Genomic DNA, 17,745 nt, shown 5'->3' with positions numbered 1-17,745 from the left:
GAGAAGATTATTAAAGAATTAACTTTTCCTGAATCCAAGTAGTCCAGTAATATGAAACCCCAGAAGTCCACTGCACTTTAACACAAGTGTATAAAATGAGAACATGAAAAAAGTTACAATGTGACAAAGGGGTTGTTTGTTGTGACGTTACAAATACATTTTAAATCAGTCATTTAGTTTGACCCTTAATTTTCAACTTAACTCAAGTCGCCATTTCAAGATGAATGATGAGATCATGTTGATTCAGGTCTTTTGTCATTCTTTTTCTCTGCATTAACCTTCTGCTAATTACAACCTTTTTCACCAAGGAGGTCTTCTACACCACCATGCGCTACGTCTTATTTGCTTTCACACTAATGTCCGACTGTCTGTTTTTATTCATGTCTGACTTGCTTCTCATTTTCAATCTATATCGATTTACGATACAAAGGTGGTTGTGCCTTATTATTTATATCGTTGTGTCTCTGTACTCTTTTGTGACACCGGTCACTCTGACGGCGATGACCCTGGAACGCTACGTGGCCATTTGCCTGCCGCTGCGTCACGCAGAGCTGTGCTCCCCACGCAGCACTCTGCACGGCATCCTCATCATCCACAGCCTCAGCTCTCTGCCCTGCGTCATTGTTCTCTCCATCTTCTTTGCATCTGCCTCCTCTGCCTCCTACACCCAGGGCCCAAGGTGCTCTGCTGAAATCTTCCTCATCCACAGGTGGCAGGGTCACCTCAGATCAGCGATTAGTCAGTTTTACTTCATGATCATGTGCATCACAATCGTGTTTTCCTATGTGAAGATTGCTAGAGTGGCCAAAGCTGCATCAGGAGAGGACAAACAGTCCACATGGAGAGGAATCAGAACTGTGGGGCTTCATGCTTTGCAGCTGCTCCTGTGTCTCATCCAGCTGTGGTGTCCTTTCATAGAAGTTGCATTGCTTAAAATCAATCTGATGTTATTTATCAATGTCACATACTTTAATTACATTACTTTTTTTCCTGCTCCAAGATGTCTGTCTCCTCATTTATGGCCTCAGGGATGAAATGTTTTTTCATGCCCTGAAAAAAATTGCTCTCTGTGGTTTGCGTAAGAAACACTGATCAGATTTGTATTGATTAAACAAACTGTCATGATGTTATATTATGACATGTTTTTTTTTTTTCTTCTCTGGCTTGATTTATATTGTTATTTTAATACAAAAATATGCAAATTAAATATTCAGTTGGATTTATTATATTATTTAATCATATAATATTGTATTAAACTCAACCACAAAAAACTCACCCCACATTTCAATTGCTAAACTTCAGCATGCTTATCTAAATAAGTGAACGAATGGTGTTTTTACATAGCAAATATTCTTTATTTGTTACAGTGAAATATGGTTTGAAAATAAAACGCTGTTAAATCTATATTTTGTTTGTGTCTGCGTCATTAACAGTGCAAAGTCTGTCAGGTACCACTACGTTGACACAACATGGGGGCATACAAGAGCACACAAGGAAACTTTAACCTTTGGATAGTGAATATAATCCACTTTGCATATCATACAAAGCCGGACTATTAGGTGTGGGAGTAGAGATAGATATTTAAGCATGTCAGCGTTATCATTGTGAAACTTGTTGAAATGTAGAAAACACCGTCACGAAGCTGCTGTCAGGCTGCGCCACTCTCCACCACCGACCTGAAATGACCCTCAGCCCAATATTTGCACTCGGCTGTAGATCGTCCTTGTGTCGCAACAGTGCTGACTTCCACAAAAACAACATCTGCACAGAACATGCATGCAATCCACCTCACCCACATCTCTCCACAGGACTGTTTCAGCTTTTTTGATGACATAATGTTTGATCTTGCACCGAAATGCTTGAGTCCTCTCATTTTGTAGGTTTCTGCTCTTATTTTAAATAATATTACATTGGTTAAATACCCTTTGACATTTAAAACATACAAGAAAATATTACATATTATGATATGAGATAAATGGAGGATTATATTATAATAAATGTCATTCCTGTGTCTCATATTTGTTTATCTATGCCTTAAATATAATAGTTGTAAAGTTTTATGAGATATATCACGAATAATGAATCTGTAGAAATAGAAAAAAACATGCATTGTATTGACACTTTTGTATTTGTGTGTGAATTGTTCATAATGATTACCTCAAGTGACGTCTGTTCTTTTCCAATAACTGCACAGCGTGTCATAGGTTGTGTTTCGTGCAACATGTTTCTGTGTCCGTAGATTAAATCAATCTGCTTTCACACATGTCATAATCTGGTTTAAACAAGGACCCAACAACATATATATCAAATTAAATAGATTTATTTTATTGTTTAATATCATGTGAACAGTGAGGAGACAATGATACAAACAATATCTTACATATATATTTATATAAAAAAGACTAAACTAAAACAATAGAATAAACAATGTGGGACAAGCTTCAATGACATTCTGAAGATTTGATAATCAAGCAGACAAAATCTCATATTCACTATCAAAATAAATAGTCTTAAATAATGATTAATGTAATGATAAAGAATTATTGTGATATTCATTCTGCAAAATCAGATGTTCTTTGTTTAACATGTAATCATCGTTATGGAACCCTTACACTGGAAATAACACTTAGTTTAAAGCTTTGGAAGCTGAATCTGTTTGACAGGCTCTCATTGTTTTTCCTGTTCTACGATGTCTCCATCAGTCCTCTCTTAGATAAGCTTCGTGCACCTCATGCTCCTCGTCATCAAAGGAGGCAGCGTATTCAGCCATCCTTTGGATCTCCTCCACTTTAGTCTCGGCCAACTTCTTCTCTGCATCCGCCGACACTCTGCGCGCCTCCTCCACCTGCGACTGGGCCACCTGAATGTTTGTCTTCACGCTGATGGACGCCTGCTCGGCTCCTGGAAACACACAGACGCAAACATGGGTTTTTGTGAAACTGCTGTGAAAGTTCAAAGGTCGTTGTTATACAAGCTAGAGCTCAAAGATTGTGTTTCAATTTGTTTTTAAATAAAGCTCAGCTGAGTTTCCAGCAGAACTGATTTTAATCAGTGATAATATAATATTCTTATCATGATTATAGATGAACTCACCTGAGGTGTTGGCTGCCTCGGCTGCCATTTTGCACAAGTTGACAGCATTGATCCAGGATGATTCAAAACGTTTGCAGTCATCTAGTCTGTAGGTAACCTGTCAGGTCACAAAGATAAGAGAACCTCAGTATTATAAATGTATTCATATGTTTATGTTACTTGAATGCTATAAGTATGTAATTAAAGTACAAAAACACAAACTAACCTCAGCACGCATGGCATTGATCGCCTGCTTGTGCGAATCCTCCTCGAATGAGGTCAGTTTTCCCACTGAGGCCAGGTACCGTCTTTGAACAGCAATGCGTGTGTGAACAGCCTGAAAGCAAACAGAAGCACAAAGAGCCACTTTTAAAACAACAACCTCACTGCGTTTTTTAAGAAAGAAAGAAAGTTATAACTGTTATGGTCCTGAACTCATTCTTCACACATGTTATCCCCTCAATAATACAGTTATGTGCGGATGAAGAGATTTTGGATTATGTCTCATGTACTGTGAGAATATTTTCTTTATTGAAATTATGGATAAAGTCTTTCCCATAAGCTTAAAACCCACCTTAGAATAGTGTGTCAGGGCGTCTATGAGAGCCAAAGTGGTCTGAGAGAGGAAAGTACTGGAACTGTCTGTGACGACTGAGACTGCTCTTCTGATCAGGGAGTCGTGAGTGAGTGTTTCCACTTGCTACAAACAGGAGGTGAAACAGGGGAGAAATTCACTATTTCAACAAAACATTTCCAAGTTTTGCAAACTTGGAGTCTTCGGCTGGTGCATGTACCGTGTTGTATTATCTCTAATAGGAGAGTCACTCACCTGTGTAAAAAGCCCACGGGCAACACTTAATGATGCAATGCTCATGTGTGCAGCGCTGGTCCATTCCCCTGACTTCTGGACTCCAAACTTCCTGCTGCTCAAAGGGCTGCTCTCCAAGCTGCTGTTCAGACATCAGGAAATCATATTATTTTATATGATAATGTTTTTATGTGCTTTGAGTTATAATTTTGAGGCTGGCGGATTTTCAGGTGATATTTGAGAAGTTAAGCCTGAAAAATAACATTGTTTATCAAAATAACTCACCTGAGGTCACGGCTGCAGACGGCTCCTCTCCTGCTCGGCAGCAGCGACATGTCTGTCGGATTTCTCAGAAATCCTCCAGCAGCACGACTTGCACTCGCTGAGCACTGACGAACAACTTGCATTTTGCTGATAATTCCTGTTTAACTGCTACACTTGAGGAATGTATTTGCTAGGTGCCCTATAAAATGAGTTGCTTGCCACAGGTCTTCTATTTCAAACCAATCTGGTGCTAACTCAGAGTTGCTCTGTCTTTAGTAAAATCAGACAAATAGATTTTTTCTTGTTGCTGAGAAGCTTTCTGTCTGCTGGTGGACTGCTGACTGTCACTGCCGCTGGGTATTTGTAAGAGCCAAGAAAAATTTGATTGCGTAAAAGGCATTGATCTGTTGACGCTGCCTGCGAATGTGCGCATTTGGCGTTATCTGCAAAAGCCCACAGGGATAGGAACTACGTGCAGGCTGCAGAACCCGATGGGTTGGTTGTTTGGCCAACACTCGCCGTCAGGGTCACAATCAGAAACTCTCTTTGGTTTGACTCTCATGCATAAAATTGTGAGTGTATAGCACATTTGACAAATTGCATACAACTGATAAAGCAAGTTAGCCTATTGGAACACTATAAAAATCCAGAAGGATAGGGATCAGTGCTTGGAATGTGAAACCATCTGTGAAAAGCTGAAACCTCCACATTACATGAACTTTAACTCTCAAAGTTCAGAAGGGGTACACAATTCTCAATCATGTCCTTAACATGACGAACACACAAACACACAAAAAAGTCAACAACAACTGCTGGATATCACTAAAGAATTCTATATAATCACAAATGTTTCATGAGGGTCTTATTTTTATATCTTCCGGACTGACGAACTAACATAATGAGACCACATTTTTGGGGGGTTTTCTTTGTATGTTTCAGTTGCACCCTTTATTAAACCCATCCTCTATAACTTTTTAGTTTATTTCACTGAAAAAAGTTCAATTGTATTACACACTTAAATAGGCCATTTAATATTTCACTAAAGCTCTTGATGCCAATAGATTATTAAGAATATTGATTCTGTCTAATTGCCTGCAAATAACTTTTCTGCTGAGTTGACATCCTCTGGGGATCAGAGGCAGAAAGTTTGTTTTGCACAGTTTGGTCCAATCCCCTGCAGACGTGTCCACTGACGCAGTAAAGAGCAGACAAGCCCCCTCTGAGCTGTTCTCTATAGAGTCAACTTGTTTGCCAAACAACTGAAAACTTCAGGTTACGCAATTAGACTCAGGAGCTTTACGTTAATAATCAGCCATTCTGTTAATTACTAAACAGGGGATATGAGACTTGTCCTCTAATTGTTCTCTGGAGAGGCTGCAGCAGCTCACTCCAGTGGAGAACGTGTCAGAAAACACTCTTCATGTGCTTCATCATCTTTCTGAATAACAATACTGTTAATATACCTGTGGGCTACAATTGTGTTGTGATGACTGAAATGAGTTATGTGGTTCAAGAGCCTGACACTGGAACACTGTTGAAAAAGTGGCACCAGGTTTGTCTCAGATCAGTATCATATTTATTAGTCCAAAAAGTTAAATAAACCTCATTAATTTTTTACTAGTGTTTACTTGTAGTTATAATTACAATAAGTATAATTCCAGGATAGTAAGAAAACCCATTTAAAAAAGTACAAATACACAGTGCTGAAATGCAAAGTACTGATCTTTACCACGACTGTCAATAATATTTACCTTCTCTCAAATATTCTCAACCAGAGTCAAAAGTCCTCAAACCCTGAGTTAAGCCATCTTTCGGCTTTGTGCCACACAGCCACACATGTTTACCATTCAGTACTTAATTCTGATGTTTTATTCCTAATAAATTATGACAATGTAATATGGGTCATGCAAACAACATCTTCTCAAATGTTGTTTTATTAAAACACGTGAGATGATGATGATGCTGTCAGTGTTTCAGGAGCAACCTTCATGTTTACAGAGCATTCGGAACATGTGTCTCAAGCAGGTCTCAGGTTTTAGGGCAGTTTGCACCACACGGCCTGGCCTCTTTGCACTGAACACGAAATTAAAAACACATTTTTAAATGAATCAGGTAACGGCTGCATGCAAACAGGAACATTGGAGGAGTAAGTTAACAGTCATGGAAATCTTGACAGTAATTATGTAAGTAATTTTGGAGTGGGAATATTTATAATAGTAGAATATGGGGTCAATATTTTGTGAATGCATTAAGTGCAGTGATAGTAAAAACACTGCACTTAAAGCTTTTACAGGCATCAGTGATACACGTTACAATTAAAAACGTAGGAATCTTGACATCTCTCAAAGTTCTATCATGAGGCCCAGCAGCTCTTGATCCTGCAGTACTGGACTCATCGTGCGAGAGGGACTCAGCTTCACTGACTTTCGTGACATCTACAGCTCACAGAGTGTCGCCTGCATTGACGTCAGCACTCTGAGCTGAAGTAAGAAGCACTGCTGCCAAAAACACTTTGCTCAACAGTTCACAAACTGCACTGAACCAGTTTGGCCCAGCTCACATAGAAGTGTCCGTTCAGCAGAATCCTCTCAGTGCCAGCGATCAATACGAGAGCCGCCCCCATGACAGCTGGAAATGGCTCAATTGAGTGACAGCATTACATCAGCTGGAAATAAATAGTTAGATCAATTAATTAAAAATACTTTAACATAAACAACATTTAAAAATGTTTCAACTCTGTGCTGAAGCCATCTATTTATTTTCATATTGAAATATGGCCTGTTGCACAATGTCTTCATGCACCTGTCGTGTTCAGGACTTTCACCCCACAGGGAAAACAGCATGGAGGAATAATACAGCTGGTCAAACAGGTCCTCTTAATATCCTGGTTTAATTCTGATCCTCTACAAACTGGTTTACATTAAAATGTGCTACAGCTGGTCAACAGAACTGCACTGCTGCAGTGACAGATAGGACTCGGTCATATTAAAGATCCAGTTTGTACGATTTATGTGAAAGGGATCTATTGACAGAATTAAATATAAAATAATCCTAGTAACTTTTTCAATAGTCTGTTTCATCTTAATTGTACAAATTGTTGTTTTCTTTACTTTAGAATGAGCCGTTTATTTTTTAATACTTTATATTTACATCAGGAGCGAGTCTTCTCTACGGAGGCCACCATGTTTTTTACAGTAGCCCAGAATCGACAAACTTCACACCTTTTGAGTTTTTATGACAACTGAAGCAAAAACACAGGTTTACCTTTGGAAGTGGAGGGTGAGGTGAGTGGTTCAGCTGCAAATTACAACTTCACCACTGGAGGTCACTTGATTCTTCACTCTGAAACTTTAAGTTAACATTGACAGAAATATTCAAAAATCAACCCAATTAAGAAATAATTCTGAATAAGACACTGCCATGTAAACAGCATGCTCTACTGATTCTCACTTGAACAAGGTCATAACCAGAATAATCAATAATCAAATCAAGACATGAGGAGTAGTCACATGATGGACATGTATACTTCTTAATCACATTATAACGTCTTATTCGAGTTTTCACAGCATCTTGAAACATCAAGTACACGACAATTACCAACTGCTTGACGTCTTAATAAAACTTTGCTCTGTAACATGCAAACAAGGGTATGAATGGAATTTTCTAGTAGCAACTCATGTAAACATCACACAGAATAATGTAAATCATCGTCTTATTGTAGACAGTTGGGATCATCAATTATTTGAGTGGCAAACAATGTAAATGATGTTGGAAATTGCATTAATGTAAAAGTTATTACACTCTGCCAAGACTTTGGTTTGGAGATATAACTGATTGTATAACGAATTGTAAATAATAAATGATACGTCAAAAAGAATCCCGGTTTTATGACTTTGCTTTGAAGGGGTTCTGAGGGTCCTGACCAAGATCAGTGCAACATTACTTTTGGCAGGTTTGTTATGATTGGAGTCACTATGATTTAAGAAAAGTTTCATGTCACAACACTGTCCATGCTCAGACCTTCCTTCCACTGATCTCGTCTCAACCTGTGAGTCCAACTCCCCAATGAAATCTGTTGATGATGAAAAACATAATGCTTAATGATGAACGCATAAAATTACTTTATCTCTGGAGGAATGAGGCCTATATAAGACACAACATACAGGAACGAGGCAAGAGGTTAGAGGGAGAACGTCTCAGGAACGTTCATCGATGATGAGAAGAATAGAAATCTGAACTCTTCCAAAAGACGAGGACAATTGTAGGTGAAAGAAGTGCTTTCTTATTATGAAAATTGGATGTTTATTGAGACAAAGTTCAAACTGCTTTAAAGTCAAAGGAGTATTTGCAATGCTGGAATTTCCGGTCAGTTATCAAGAAGATTATATTGTTGGTTTTATGTGTGTATTCATTTTATTTCTCAGTATGTACATGGAACTTTAATTGCTTTGACATGTATGCTCCCCGGCCTCCACAGCTGCAAAATGCAGAATCTGACTGAACTTCCAACCAACGCAACCTCCCACAGGAGCCTGTCAGTGATCATCAAGGTGTGTGTGGTCATCCCATTCTTCTGCGTCTTCCTGGTATGCATCGCTGTCATGCTGCACATCTTTGCGTCATACAGGCAGTTCCTGGACACGTCCCGCTACATCCTGTTCGCTACCATGCTGGTCAACGACACTGTCCAGCTCACAACCTCTGTGCTGCTCTTCGTTTTTGTCATGGGTCAGGTGAACTTTGCCCTAGTATACTGTGTTCCCCTGCTCTTCATATCCACTGCCACCTTCCAGAACACCCCCTTAATCCTGGCCACCATGTCACTGGAGCGTTACATTGCCATCGTCTACCCCCTGCGACGCCCGGCCTCCTGGCGCTCAGACCGTATCTGGATCATTATTCTGTCTCTCTGGTTCATCAGCTGCATCTTACCTGTCATTGACTATTTCATCGGAAGACGTGATCCTTCTGTGAATGTCCTCTCCACCCCTGTGATTTGCAAAACTATTTTTGTCAACCCGTCTCCGATCCAGACTCTGTTCAAAGCTGCAGTCAGTTTGCTCTTCTTTGCAGTGGTCGCCGTCATCATCCTCTTTACATATGTGAGAATCCTGCTGGAGACCAAGAAGCTGAGACAGGACAGAGTGTCCGTGAGTAAAGCCATGCACACGGTGCTGCTGCACGGCTTCCAGTTGCTGCTGTGCATGCTGGCCTTCACCCATCCCATCACTGAGTCTGTCATAGTGCTGCATGCCAACTGGCCTCCAGAAGATATCTCCTTTTTTAATTACTTCTGTTTCGTCCTAATCCCACGTTTTCTGAGTCCGCTCATCTACGGCTTCAGAGACCAGAGTCTCAGGGGCTACATCGGGAAAACGTTCCTCTGCTGCTCAAAGAAAGTCAAACCCTGGTCGTAGAATAACATGAGATTAAAGACAGAAGTCAGGAGCCTGTGTGTACATTGGAACAGGTTTATATTCTTACTTTTCACAACCATTGGCCTTTAAGAGACGCTTCCTAATGCACTTCCATTGAAAGTAATGGTGACAAGACACAAAGTCCTTGCTCTTCTGGGTAAATGTAAATGCCATGTGTATCTGGTGTTTTATTATGAAATTCAAAAACTAAATTTCAATTGCTTTCCTCCAAAAAGGCCTTAAAGGGGATTGAAAATTGTTTTTATGAAACATCATTGCATCTTAATGAAACAGTTGAATTTGCTGCAGAAGACTTATCAATCCCTTTTTGTTTTTTGTCAGTCAGCAGCATCAGATCTGCAGCAAACACTGTCACTGCTGCTCCTACATGACGCTCATTGTCTCATGATGGAAAATGTAAGTAGAAGATGAAAATAAATTGCATTGCTTGATTCATTGCCCATTTCATAAAACATATCTGGATCCACTGACTGATTATTATCAGTGGAAATGTGTGTTATATGAGTCCATGTGATATGAATTAAAAGATTAAAAGTCCTAATGTCCCAACTGGTTTTCAATCATACATTCAAACATGCGCCGATGAATCATGAAACATATTTAAAAGTATTCAACTGTTTTCTATAGGACTGTTCAATGTCTTAACCTAGTTTTATGAAATCTGCAGCAAGCCCATTCTTGGATATACATAGAGGGAGTGAACATTTTAAGTTCTACTGATGTAATTCAAAGATTAAATGTGATGCAGAGAGAACAGAATTTACAATCTTTGAACAAGAAATAACCAGACACTGATAAACCCTGTTTGTCCTCAATATCAACACATTTATGGATCTGCCACCAGAGTCAATCCAGGTTGTTGACAGTTGTGTGATTAAATGTTTGTTGTTATAACACAATCTGGCAGATGCTTCAGCCTCTCTCTCTCTACAATTGAGCATGCATTGCTGATCCTGCAGGATTTATGAGCAAGTCTGTGACTGAGCTTCAGAATTTATAATGAGCATTATAAAAATGAAATAACATAAACGTTTAAACAGCATTGAAATCCGTGGGCTGAAACTTCCATTTGAATATAAAATAAAATAATTATAATATCAACATTATTTTTATAAAATAATAATGTTGGAAATTTATTAACTGTAAAAGTTATTACACTCTGTTAAAACATTGGTTTGGAGATATAAGTGATGATATAACGAGTGTAAATAATGAATAACACTTTTTAAACAATCCCAGTTTTAGGACTTTGCTTTGACGGGGTTCTGAGTGTCCTGACCAAGTTTAATGGAACATCACTTGTAACCTGTTTGCTCAGTTTTTAAGATGATATGATTTAAGAAAAGTTTCATGACACAACACTGTCCATGTGCAGAGCTTCTTTCCATATATCTCATCTCAGCCTGTGACTCCAACTCCCCCCTGAAATCTATTGATGATGAAAAACATAATGCTTAATGATGAAAGCATGAAATGACCTAATCTCTTGAGGAATGAGGCCTATATCAGACACAACATATAGGAACGAGGCCAGAGGTTAGAGGGAGAACGTCTTAGGAACGTTCATCGAAGACACATCTTGTGATGAGAAGAATAGAAATCTGAAATTTGTTCATAGAGGAAGACATTTGTAGGTGAATGAAGTGCTTTGTTATTATGAAAGATGGATGTTCAAACTGCTTTAAAGTCAATACAGTATTTACAATGTTCTGTCAGTTATCAAGTATATTATGTTGTTGGTTTTATGTGTGTATTTGTTTTATTTCTCAGTATGTACATGGAGCTTTAATTGCTTTAACATATGTGCTCCCCGGCCTCCACAGCTGCAAAATGCAGAATCTGACTGAACTTCCAACCAACGCAACCTCCCACAGGAGCCTGTCTGTGATCATCAAGGTGTGTGTGGTCATCCCGTTCTTCTGCGTCTTCCTGGTCTGCATCGCTGTCATGCTGCACATCTTTGCGTCCCACAGGCAGTTCCTGGACACGTCCCGCTACATCCTGTTCGCCACCATGCTGGTCAACGACACCCTCCAGCTCATGACCTCTGTGCTGCTCTTCCTCTTTATCATGGGTCGGGTGAACTTTGCCCTAGTATACTGTGTTCCCCTGCTCTTCATATCCACTGCCACCTTCCAGAACACCCCCTTAATCCTGGCCACCATGTCACTGGAGCGTTACATTGCCATCGTCTACCCCCTGCGACGCCCGGCCTCCTGGCGCTCAGACCGTATCTGGATCATTATTCTGTCTCTCTGGTTCATCAGCTGCATCTTACCTGTCATTGACTTCTCTATCGGGAAACGTGATCCTTCTGTGAATGTCCTCTCCACCCCTGTGATTTGCAAAACTACTGTTATCAACCCGTCTCCGATCCAGACTCTGGTCAAAGCTGCTGTCAGTTTGCTCTTCTTTGCAGTGGTCGCCGTCATCATCCTCTTTACATATGTGAGAATCCTGCTGGAGACCAAGAAGCTGAGACAGGACAGATTGTCTGTGAGTAAAGCCATGCACACGGTGCTGCTGCACGGCTTCCAGTTGCTGCTGTGCATGCTGGCCTTCAGCAATCCCATCACTGAGTCTCTCATAGTGCTGCACGCCAACTGGCCTCCAGAAGACATCGCCTTTTTTAATTACTTCTGTTTCATCTTGATCCCACGTTTTCTGAGTCCGCTCATCTACGGCTTCAGAGACCAGAGTCTCAGGGGCTACATCGGGAAAACGTTCATCTGCTGCTCAAAGAAAGTCAAACCCTGGTCGTAGAATAAAATGAGATTAAAGACAGGAGTCAGGAGCCTGTGTAAACATTGGAACAGGTTTATATTCTTACTTTTCACTCTGGCCTATAAGATACTCTTCCTAATGCACTTCCCTTGTAAGTAATGGTGACAAGACACAAAGTCCTTGTTCTTCTGGGTAAATGTATGTGCCATGTGTATCTGCCATTTTAGTATGATATTCATTAAAAATAAGGGATAAGTTATGCCAAGTCCATTCAAAAACAAAATTTTAATTTCTTTCGTCCAAAAAGGCCTTAGAGCAGGGGTTTTCAACTGGTTTTGTCCGGGGGACCACCATTCTGACTAGAATGTAATCCGCTGCCCACTGATGTGCCTACGTGCACGTGCCTACGTGTGTGTGTTTGCGTGCATATGGATAGAAGGAAGTTTTAACATTTGGTTTCCCATGTTGGTTTTATTTAAAACCCTCAAACAAATCTAGATATATCTACTTAACAAATCTAGAAAAATCTGTGTAAAAAAAATTAAAAAAATAATTGATTTTCAGTGCTTAAGAATTGAAAACAAAATTAAAATGCAGTTTGTAGTTGTACTGCATCTCAGAACAATATGTACATCAATATTTAATGTTCATGACTTAAATGTACAGACATGTAGCTGACATGTTGAGAGAACATTAAAGTAACGGTGATTAATAACAATCATGGTTTGCGCCAATTGTAGGGGCGTGCTTAGGCCTGATTTAAGCTTGTCTTGTGCTACTGGATAGACATAAGTGTTATAACTCTCCTAAGAAATTCTATCTCAACCAGCGAACGTGGTTAAGTTGACTGTTATTGCAATTAATTGTTTTGGCTATTATGCCAATTTATTTTTCTCATTACAAAGTATTTGTTTTTCGCTCTTTTATTTTATTTAATATTTTCATTATTAATTCTGCCCTTTTGGGCCTTCTTTTTGGGAAAATAAAAAATTCCCATCACATAAACTACATCTCCAACACCTCCTGAGAGTTTTTTTACCTAGGGCAACCGCTCTTCTACAGCTCCCATTAACACGCATGCACAGGAGAAAACTACTGGCAGTTTCTAGCCCCAAGCCGGTTTCAAGCTTCCCCTCGTCACCTTTATATTATTTTAGAAATACTTTTCTTATTTTAGATATTTTTCACGATATTCAAGAGTAATCTGGAAATGTGTTGAAATATCCAAGTTAATTTCGCGGCCCCCTTAAAATGCCGTCGCAGACCACCAGGGGGCCACGAATCCCTGGTTGAAAACCCCTGCCTTAGAGGGTATTGAGAATGTCTCAGACAGAATTTTTTTTTATGAAACATCATTGTATCTTAATGAAACAGTTGAATTTGCTGCAGAAGACTTATCAATTGCTTTTTGTTTTTTTTTGTCAGTCAGCAGCATCAGATCTGCAGCAAACACTGTCACCACTGCTGCTTTATGACGCTCATCAGAATCCTTTCCATCATTGTCTCATAATGGAAAATGTAAGAAGAAGATGAAAATAAATTCCATTGCTTGATTCATTGCCCATTTCATAAAACATATCTGGATCCACTGACTGATTATTATCACTGGAAATGTGTGTTATATGAGTCCATGTGATATAAATTAAAAGATTAAAAGTCCTAATGTCCCTACTGGTTTTCCATCATACTTTCAAACATGCGCCGATGAATCATGAAACATATTTAAATGTATTAAACTGTTTTCAATACGACTCTTTAATGTTTTAAAACTAGTTTTAACCCGTTCTTACATACAGATAAAGGGATTTAACATTTCAAGTTGTACTGATGTAATTCAAAGATATAATGTGATGCGGAGAGAACAGAATGTACAATCTCTGAACAAGAAATAACCAGACACTGATTAAACCTTGTTTGTCCTCAATATCAACACATTTATGGATCCGCCACCAGACTCAATCCAGGCTTATGATAGTTGTGGGATTAAATGTTTGTTGTTATGACACAATCTGGCAGATGCTTCAGCCTCTCTCTCTATCCAATTGAGCATGCATTGCTGATCCTGCAGGATTCATGAGCAAGTCTGTGACTGAGTTCAGACTTTATAATGAATATTATAACAATTTAAATAATATAAATTTTCAAACAACGCTAAAATCTGTTGGCTGAAACTTCCATTTGAATATAAAGTAAAATAATTATATTATCAACATTATTATTATAAAATAATAATGTTGGAAATTGATTCACTGTAAAAGTAACTACACTCCAAAACTTTGGTTTGGAGATATGACGATTTGTAAATAATAAATAATACTCTTCAAAACAATCCCAGTTTATGACTTTGCTTTGAAGGGGTTCTGAGGGTCCTGACCAAGTTCAGTGCAATATCACTTGTAACGTGTTTGTTCTGGTTTAAGACGATATGATTTAAAAAAAGTTTCATGTCACAACTCTGTCCATGTTCAGAACTTCCTTTCACATATCTCATCTCAGCCCGTGAGTCAAACTCCCTAATGAAATCTGTTGATCATGAAAAACATAATGCTTAATGATGAAAGCATGAAATGACTTTATCTCTGGAGGAATGAAGACTATATCAGACACAACATACAGGGACGAGGCCAGAGGTTAGAGGGAGAACGTCTCAGGAACGTTCATCGATGATGAGAAGAATAAAGAATCTCAACTCTTCCAACAGACGAAGACATTTGTAGGTGATAAAGTGCTTTGTTATTATGAAAATTGGATGTTTATTAAGACAAAGTTCAAACTGCTTTAAAGTCAAAGGACTATTTACAATGCTGGAAGTTTTCTGTCAGTTATCAAGTAGATTATGTTGTTGGTTTTATGTGTGTATTCATTTTATTTCTCAGTATGTACATAGATCTTTAAGTGCTTTAACATTTGTGCTCCCCGGCCTCCACAGCTGCAAAATGCAGAATCTGACTGAACTTCCAACCAACGCAACCTCCCACAGGAGCCTGTCTGTGATCCTCAAGGTGTGTGTGGTCATCCCGTTCTTCTGCGTCTTCCTGGTCTGCATCGCTGTCATGCTGCACATCTTTGCGTCCCACAGGCAGTTCCTGGACACGTCCCGCTACATCTTGTTCGCCACCATGCTGGTCAACGACACTGTCCAGCTCATGACCTCTGTGCTGCTCTTCCTCTTCGTCATGAGTCAGGTGAACTTTGCCCTAGTATACTGTGTTCCCCTGTTCTTCATATCCTCCGCCACCTTCCAGAACACCCCCTTAATCCTGGCCACCATGTCACTGGAGCGTTACATTGCCATCGTCTACCCCCTGCGACGCCCGGCCTCCTGGCGCTCAGACCGTATCTGGATCATTATTCTGTCTCTCTGGTTCATCAGCTGCATCTTACCTGTTATTGACTTCTCTATCGGGAAACGTGATCCTTCTGTGAATGTCCTCTCCACCCCTGTGATTTGCAAAACGACTGTTGTCATCCAGTCTCCGATCCAGACTCAAGTCAAAGCTGCTGTCAGTTTGCTCTTCTTTGCAGTGGTCGCCGTCATCATCCTCTTTACATATGTGAGAATCCTGCTGGAGACCAAGAAGCTGAGACAGGACAGAGTGTCCGTGAGTAAAGCCATGCACACGGTGCTGCTGCACGGCTTCCAGTTGCTGCTGTGCATGCTGGCCTTCACCCATCCCATAACTGAGTCTGTCATAGTGCTGCATGCCAACTGGCCTCCAGAAGATATCGCCTTTTTTAATTACTTCTGTTTTGTCCTAATCCCACGTTTTCTGAGTCCGCTCATCTACGGCTTCAGAGACCAGAGTCTCAGGGGCTCTATCGGGAAAAAGTTCCTCTGCTGCTCAAAGAAAGTCAAACCCTGGTCGTAGAATAAAATGAGATTAAAGACAGAAGTCAGGAGCCTATGTGAACATTGGAACAGGTTTATATTCTTACTTTTCACTCTGGCCAATAAGATACTCTTCCTAATGAACTTCCCTTGAAAGTAATGGTGACAAGACACAAAGTCGTTGGGTAAATGTATGTGCCATGTGTATCTGCCATTTTAGTATGATATTCATTAAATATAAGTGAGCTTAGTTATGACAAGTCCTCACAAATCAAAATTGAAATTTCTTTCCTTCAAAAAGGCCTTAGAGGGTATTAAGAATGTCTCAGACAGTAATTTTGTTATGAAACATCATTGTATCTTAATGAAACAGTTGAATTTGCAGCAGAAGACTTTTCAATCGCTTTTTTTTGTTTTTGTCAGTCAGCAGATCTGCAGCAAACACTGTCACTGCTGCTCCTTTATGACGCTCATTGTCTCATGATGGAAATTGTGAGAAGAAGCTAAAAATAAATTTCATTGCTTGATTCATTGCCCATTTCATAAAACATATCTGGATCCACTGAATGATTATTATCAGTGGAAATGTGATATGAGTCCATGTGATATGAATTAAAAGATAATAAGTCCTAATGTCCCAACTGGTTTTCCATCATACTTTCAAACATATTTAAAAGTATTAAATTGTTTTCTGTGTGTCTGTTAAATGTCTTAAACCTAGTTTTTGAAAGCTGCAGCAACCCCGTTCTTGCATATATATAAAGGGAGTGAACATTTCAAGTTGTACTGACGTAATTCAGAGATTACGTCCTCAATATCAACACAATTATGGATCTGCCACCGGAGTCAATCCAGGTTGTTGACAGTTGTGGGATTGAATTTTCGTTGGAATGACACAATCTGGCAGCTGCTTCAGCCTCTCTCTCTCCAATTGAGCATAAACTGCTGATCCTGTAGGATTTATGAGCAAGTCTGTGACTGAGCTTCAGACTTTATAATAAATATTATAAAAAAATAGTGTTTGTGTTGGTAAAGATGTGTCAGAATTGTGTTATAGATAAGCCTAATGTCAATAATAAACAATAATACAAAATGTAACCCTCCAAGTCAATCTCTGAAAGACACAAAATACAACTTTGAATATTTTTGTCTTTTGCAAAGTCCATTCGAAGGGAAAGTATATTGAACAGATGCCCATACGCTAGATATTTGGGGAAAGAGCGGGGTAATGTGGGACATTTTTCACATTTACTCCCCTCTAGGCGAGTTAAAATGATATATCAGTAAAATTTACACATTTCCTATTAATTCAGGATGTTTCCTAGCAATGGAAATGATCAGTTAAAATCCTGACAGCTAGATTGACAACCACTAATATCGGACTAGTAACAGAATCATGGGGTCAAAAGCAGAGATTAAATTTCCCTACCTGCATGAGTGTGCCTTTGCATGTCTGTGCATGTGTTTGGGACTAATAAATGCATCTTAATCTTAATATTTCTATCCCGTCCAGCTTTTCTTAAGGACTTCTTTCCTTGCTTGACCTCAGCGGCTGCACTCTCCATCTCTGCAAGGGGTGTTTGGGCCCAGGTTGTCTTCCTGATGTATAG

At 39.4% G+C, this 17,745-nt stretch overlaps 4 protein-coding genes and 1 pseudogene across 7 annotated transcripts; 4 read left to right on the top strand and 1 right to left on the bottom strand.

Moving 5' to 3' along the window:
- The first annotated feature begins 220 nt into the window (after window positions 1–220).
- Window positions 221–1,196, top strand: LOC133952046 (odorant receptor 131-2-like; annotated as a pseudogene).
- A 1,108-nt stretch (window positions 1,197–2,304) lies between these two features.
- Window positions 2,305–4,502, bottom strand: LOC133951855 (diablo IAP-binding mitochondrial protein-like). Of its 4 annotated transcripts, none has more exons than XM_062386066.1 (6): window positions 4,166–4,501; window positions 3,902–4,022; window positions 3,647–3,772; window positions 3,299–3,409; window positions 3,094–3,190; window positions 2,305–2,901 (listed from the first exon to the last, which is right to left on the bottom strand). In XM_062386066.1, the coding sequence occupies exons 1-6, from the start codon at window positions 4,285–4,287 to the stop codon at window positions 2,699–2,701; spliced, it is 780 nt and encodes a 259-aa protein (XP_062242050.1). In that variant the 5' UTR covers window positions 4,288–4,501; the 3' UTR covers window positions 2,305–2,698. The 4 variants fall into 4 exon arrangements, with proteins under 4 accessions (XP_062242050.1, XP_062242051.1, XP_062242052.1 ...); XM_062386067.1 differs by having other exon boundaries at window positions 3,902–4,019; XM_062386068.1 differs by lacking the exon at window positions 3,647–3,772 and having other exon boundaries at window positions 4,166–4,502.
- A 4,126-nt stretch (window positions 4,503–8,628) lies between these two features.
- Window positions 8,629–9,561, top strand: LOC133952041 (odorant receptor 131-2-like). Its single transcript, XM_062386316.1, has one exon. The coding sequence runs from the start codon at window positions 8,629–8,631 to the stop codon at window positions 9,559–9,561; it is 933 nt and encodes a 310-aa protein (XP_062242300.1).
- A 1,851-nt stretch (window positions 9,562–11,412) lies between these two features.
- Window positions 11,413–12,345, top strand: LOC133952289 (odorant receptor 131-2-like). Its single transcript, XM_062386667.1, has one exon. The coding sequence runs from the start codon at window positions 11,413–11,415 to the stop codon at window positions 12,343–12,345; it is 933 nt and encodes a 310-aa protein (XP_062242651.1).
- Window positions 12,346–15,242: 2,897 nt separating this feature from the next.
- Window positions 15,243–16,175, top strand: LOC133951273 (odorant receptor 131-2-like). Its single transcript, XM_062385116.1, has one exon. It carries the CDS (start codon window positions 15,243–15,245, stop codon window positions 16,173–16,175), a length of 933 nt encoding a protein of 310 aa, XP_062241100.1.
- Window positions 16,176–17,745: the final 1,570 nt, after the last annotated feature.

The sequence above is a fragment of the Platichthys flesus genome, chromosome 4 (genome assembly GCF_949316205.1).
Source record: "Platichthys flesus chromosome 4, fPlaFle2.1, whole genome shotgun sequence".
Lineage (NCBI taxonomy): Eukaryota > Metazoa > Chordata > Actinopteri > Pleuronectiformes > Pleuronectidae > Platichthys > Platichthys flesus.
The sequence above is the reverse complement of the archived record's forward strand: the minus strand, read 5'-3'. Positions and strand labels throughout refer to the sequence as shown.

Coding starts and splice junctions, on each gene's coding strand:
- LOC133951855 (XM_062386066.1), bottom strand. CDS start 4,287: ATGCAAGTTGTTCGTCAGTGCTCAGCGAGTGCAAGTCGTGCTGCTGGA. Junction 4,023..4,165: donor GTCTGCAGCCGTGACCTCAG/GTGAGTTATTTT, acceptor ATGTCTGAACAG/CAGCTTGGAGAGCAGCCCTT. Junction 3,191..3,298: donor TCAATGCCATGCGTGCTGAG/GTTAGTTTGTGT, acceptor GTGACCTGACAG/GTTACCTACAGACTAGATGA.
- LOC133952041 (XM_062386316.1), top strand. CDS start 8,629: ATGCAGAATCTGACTGAACTTCCAACCAACGCAACCTCCCACAGGAGC.
- LOC133952289 (XM_062386667.1), top strand. CDS start 11,413: ATGCAGAATCTGACTGAACTTCCAACCAACGCAACCTCCCACAGGAGC.
- LOC133951273 (XM_062385116.1), top strand. CDS start 15,243: ATGCAGAATCTGACTGAACTTCCAACCAACGCAACCTCCCACAGGAGC.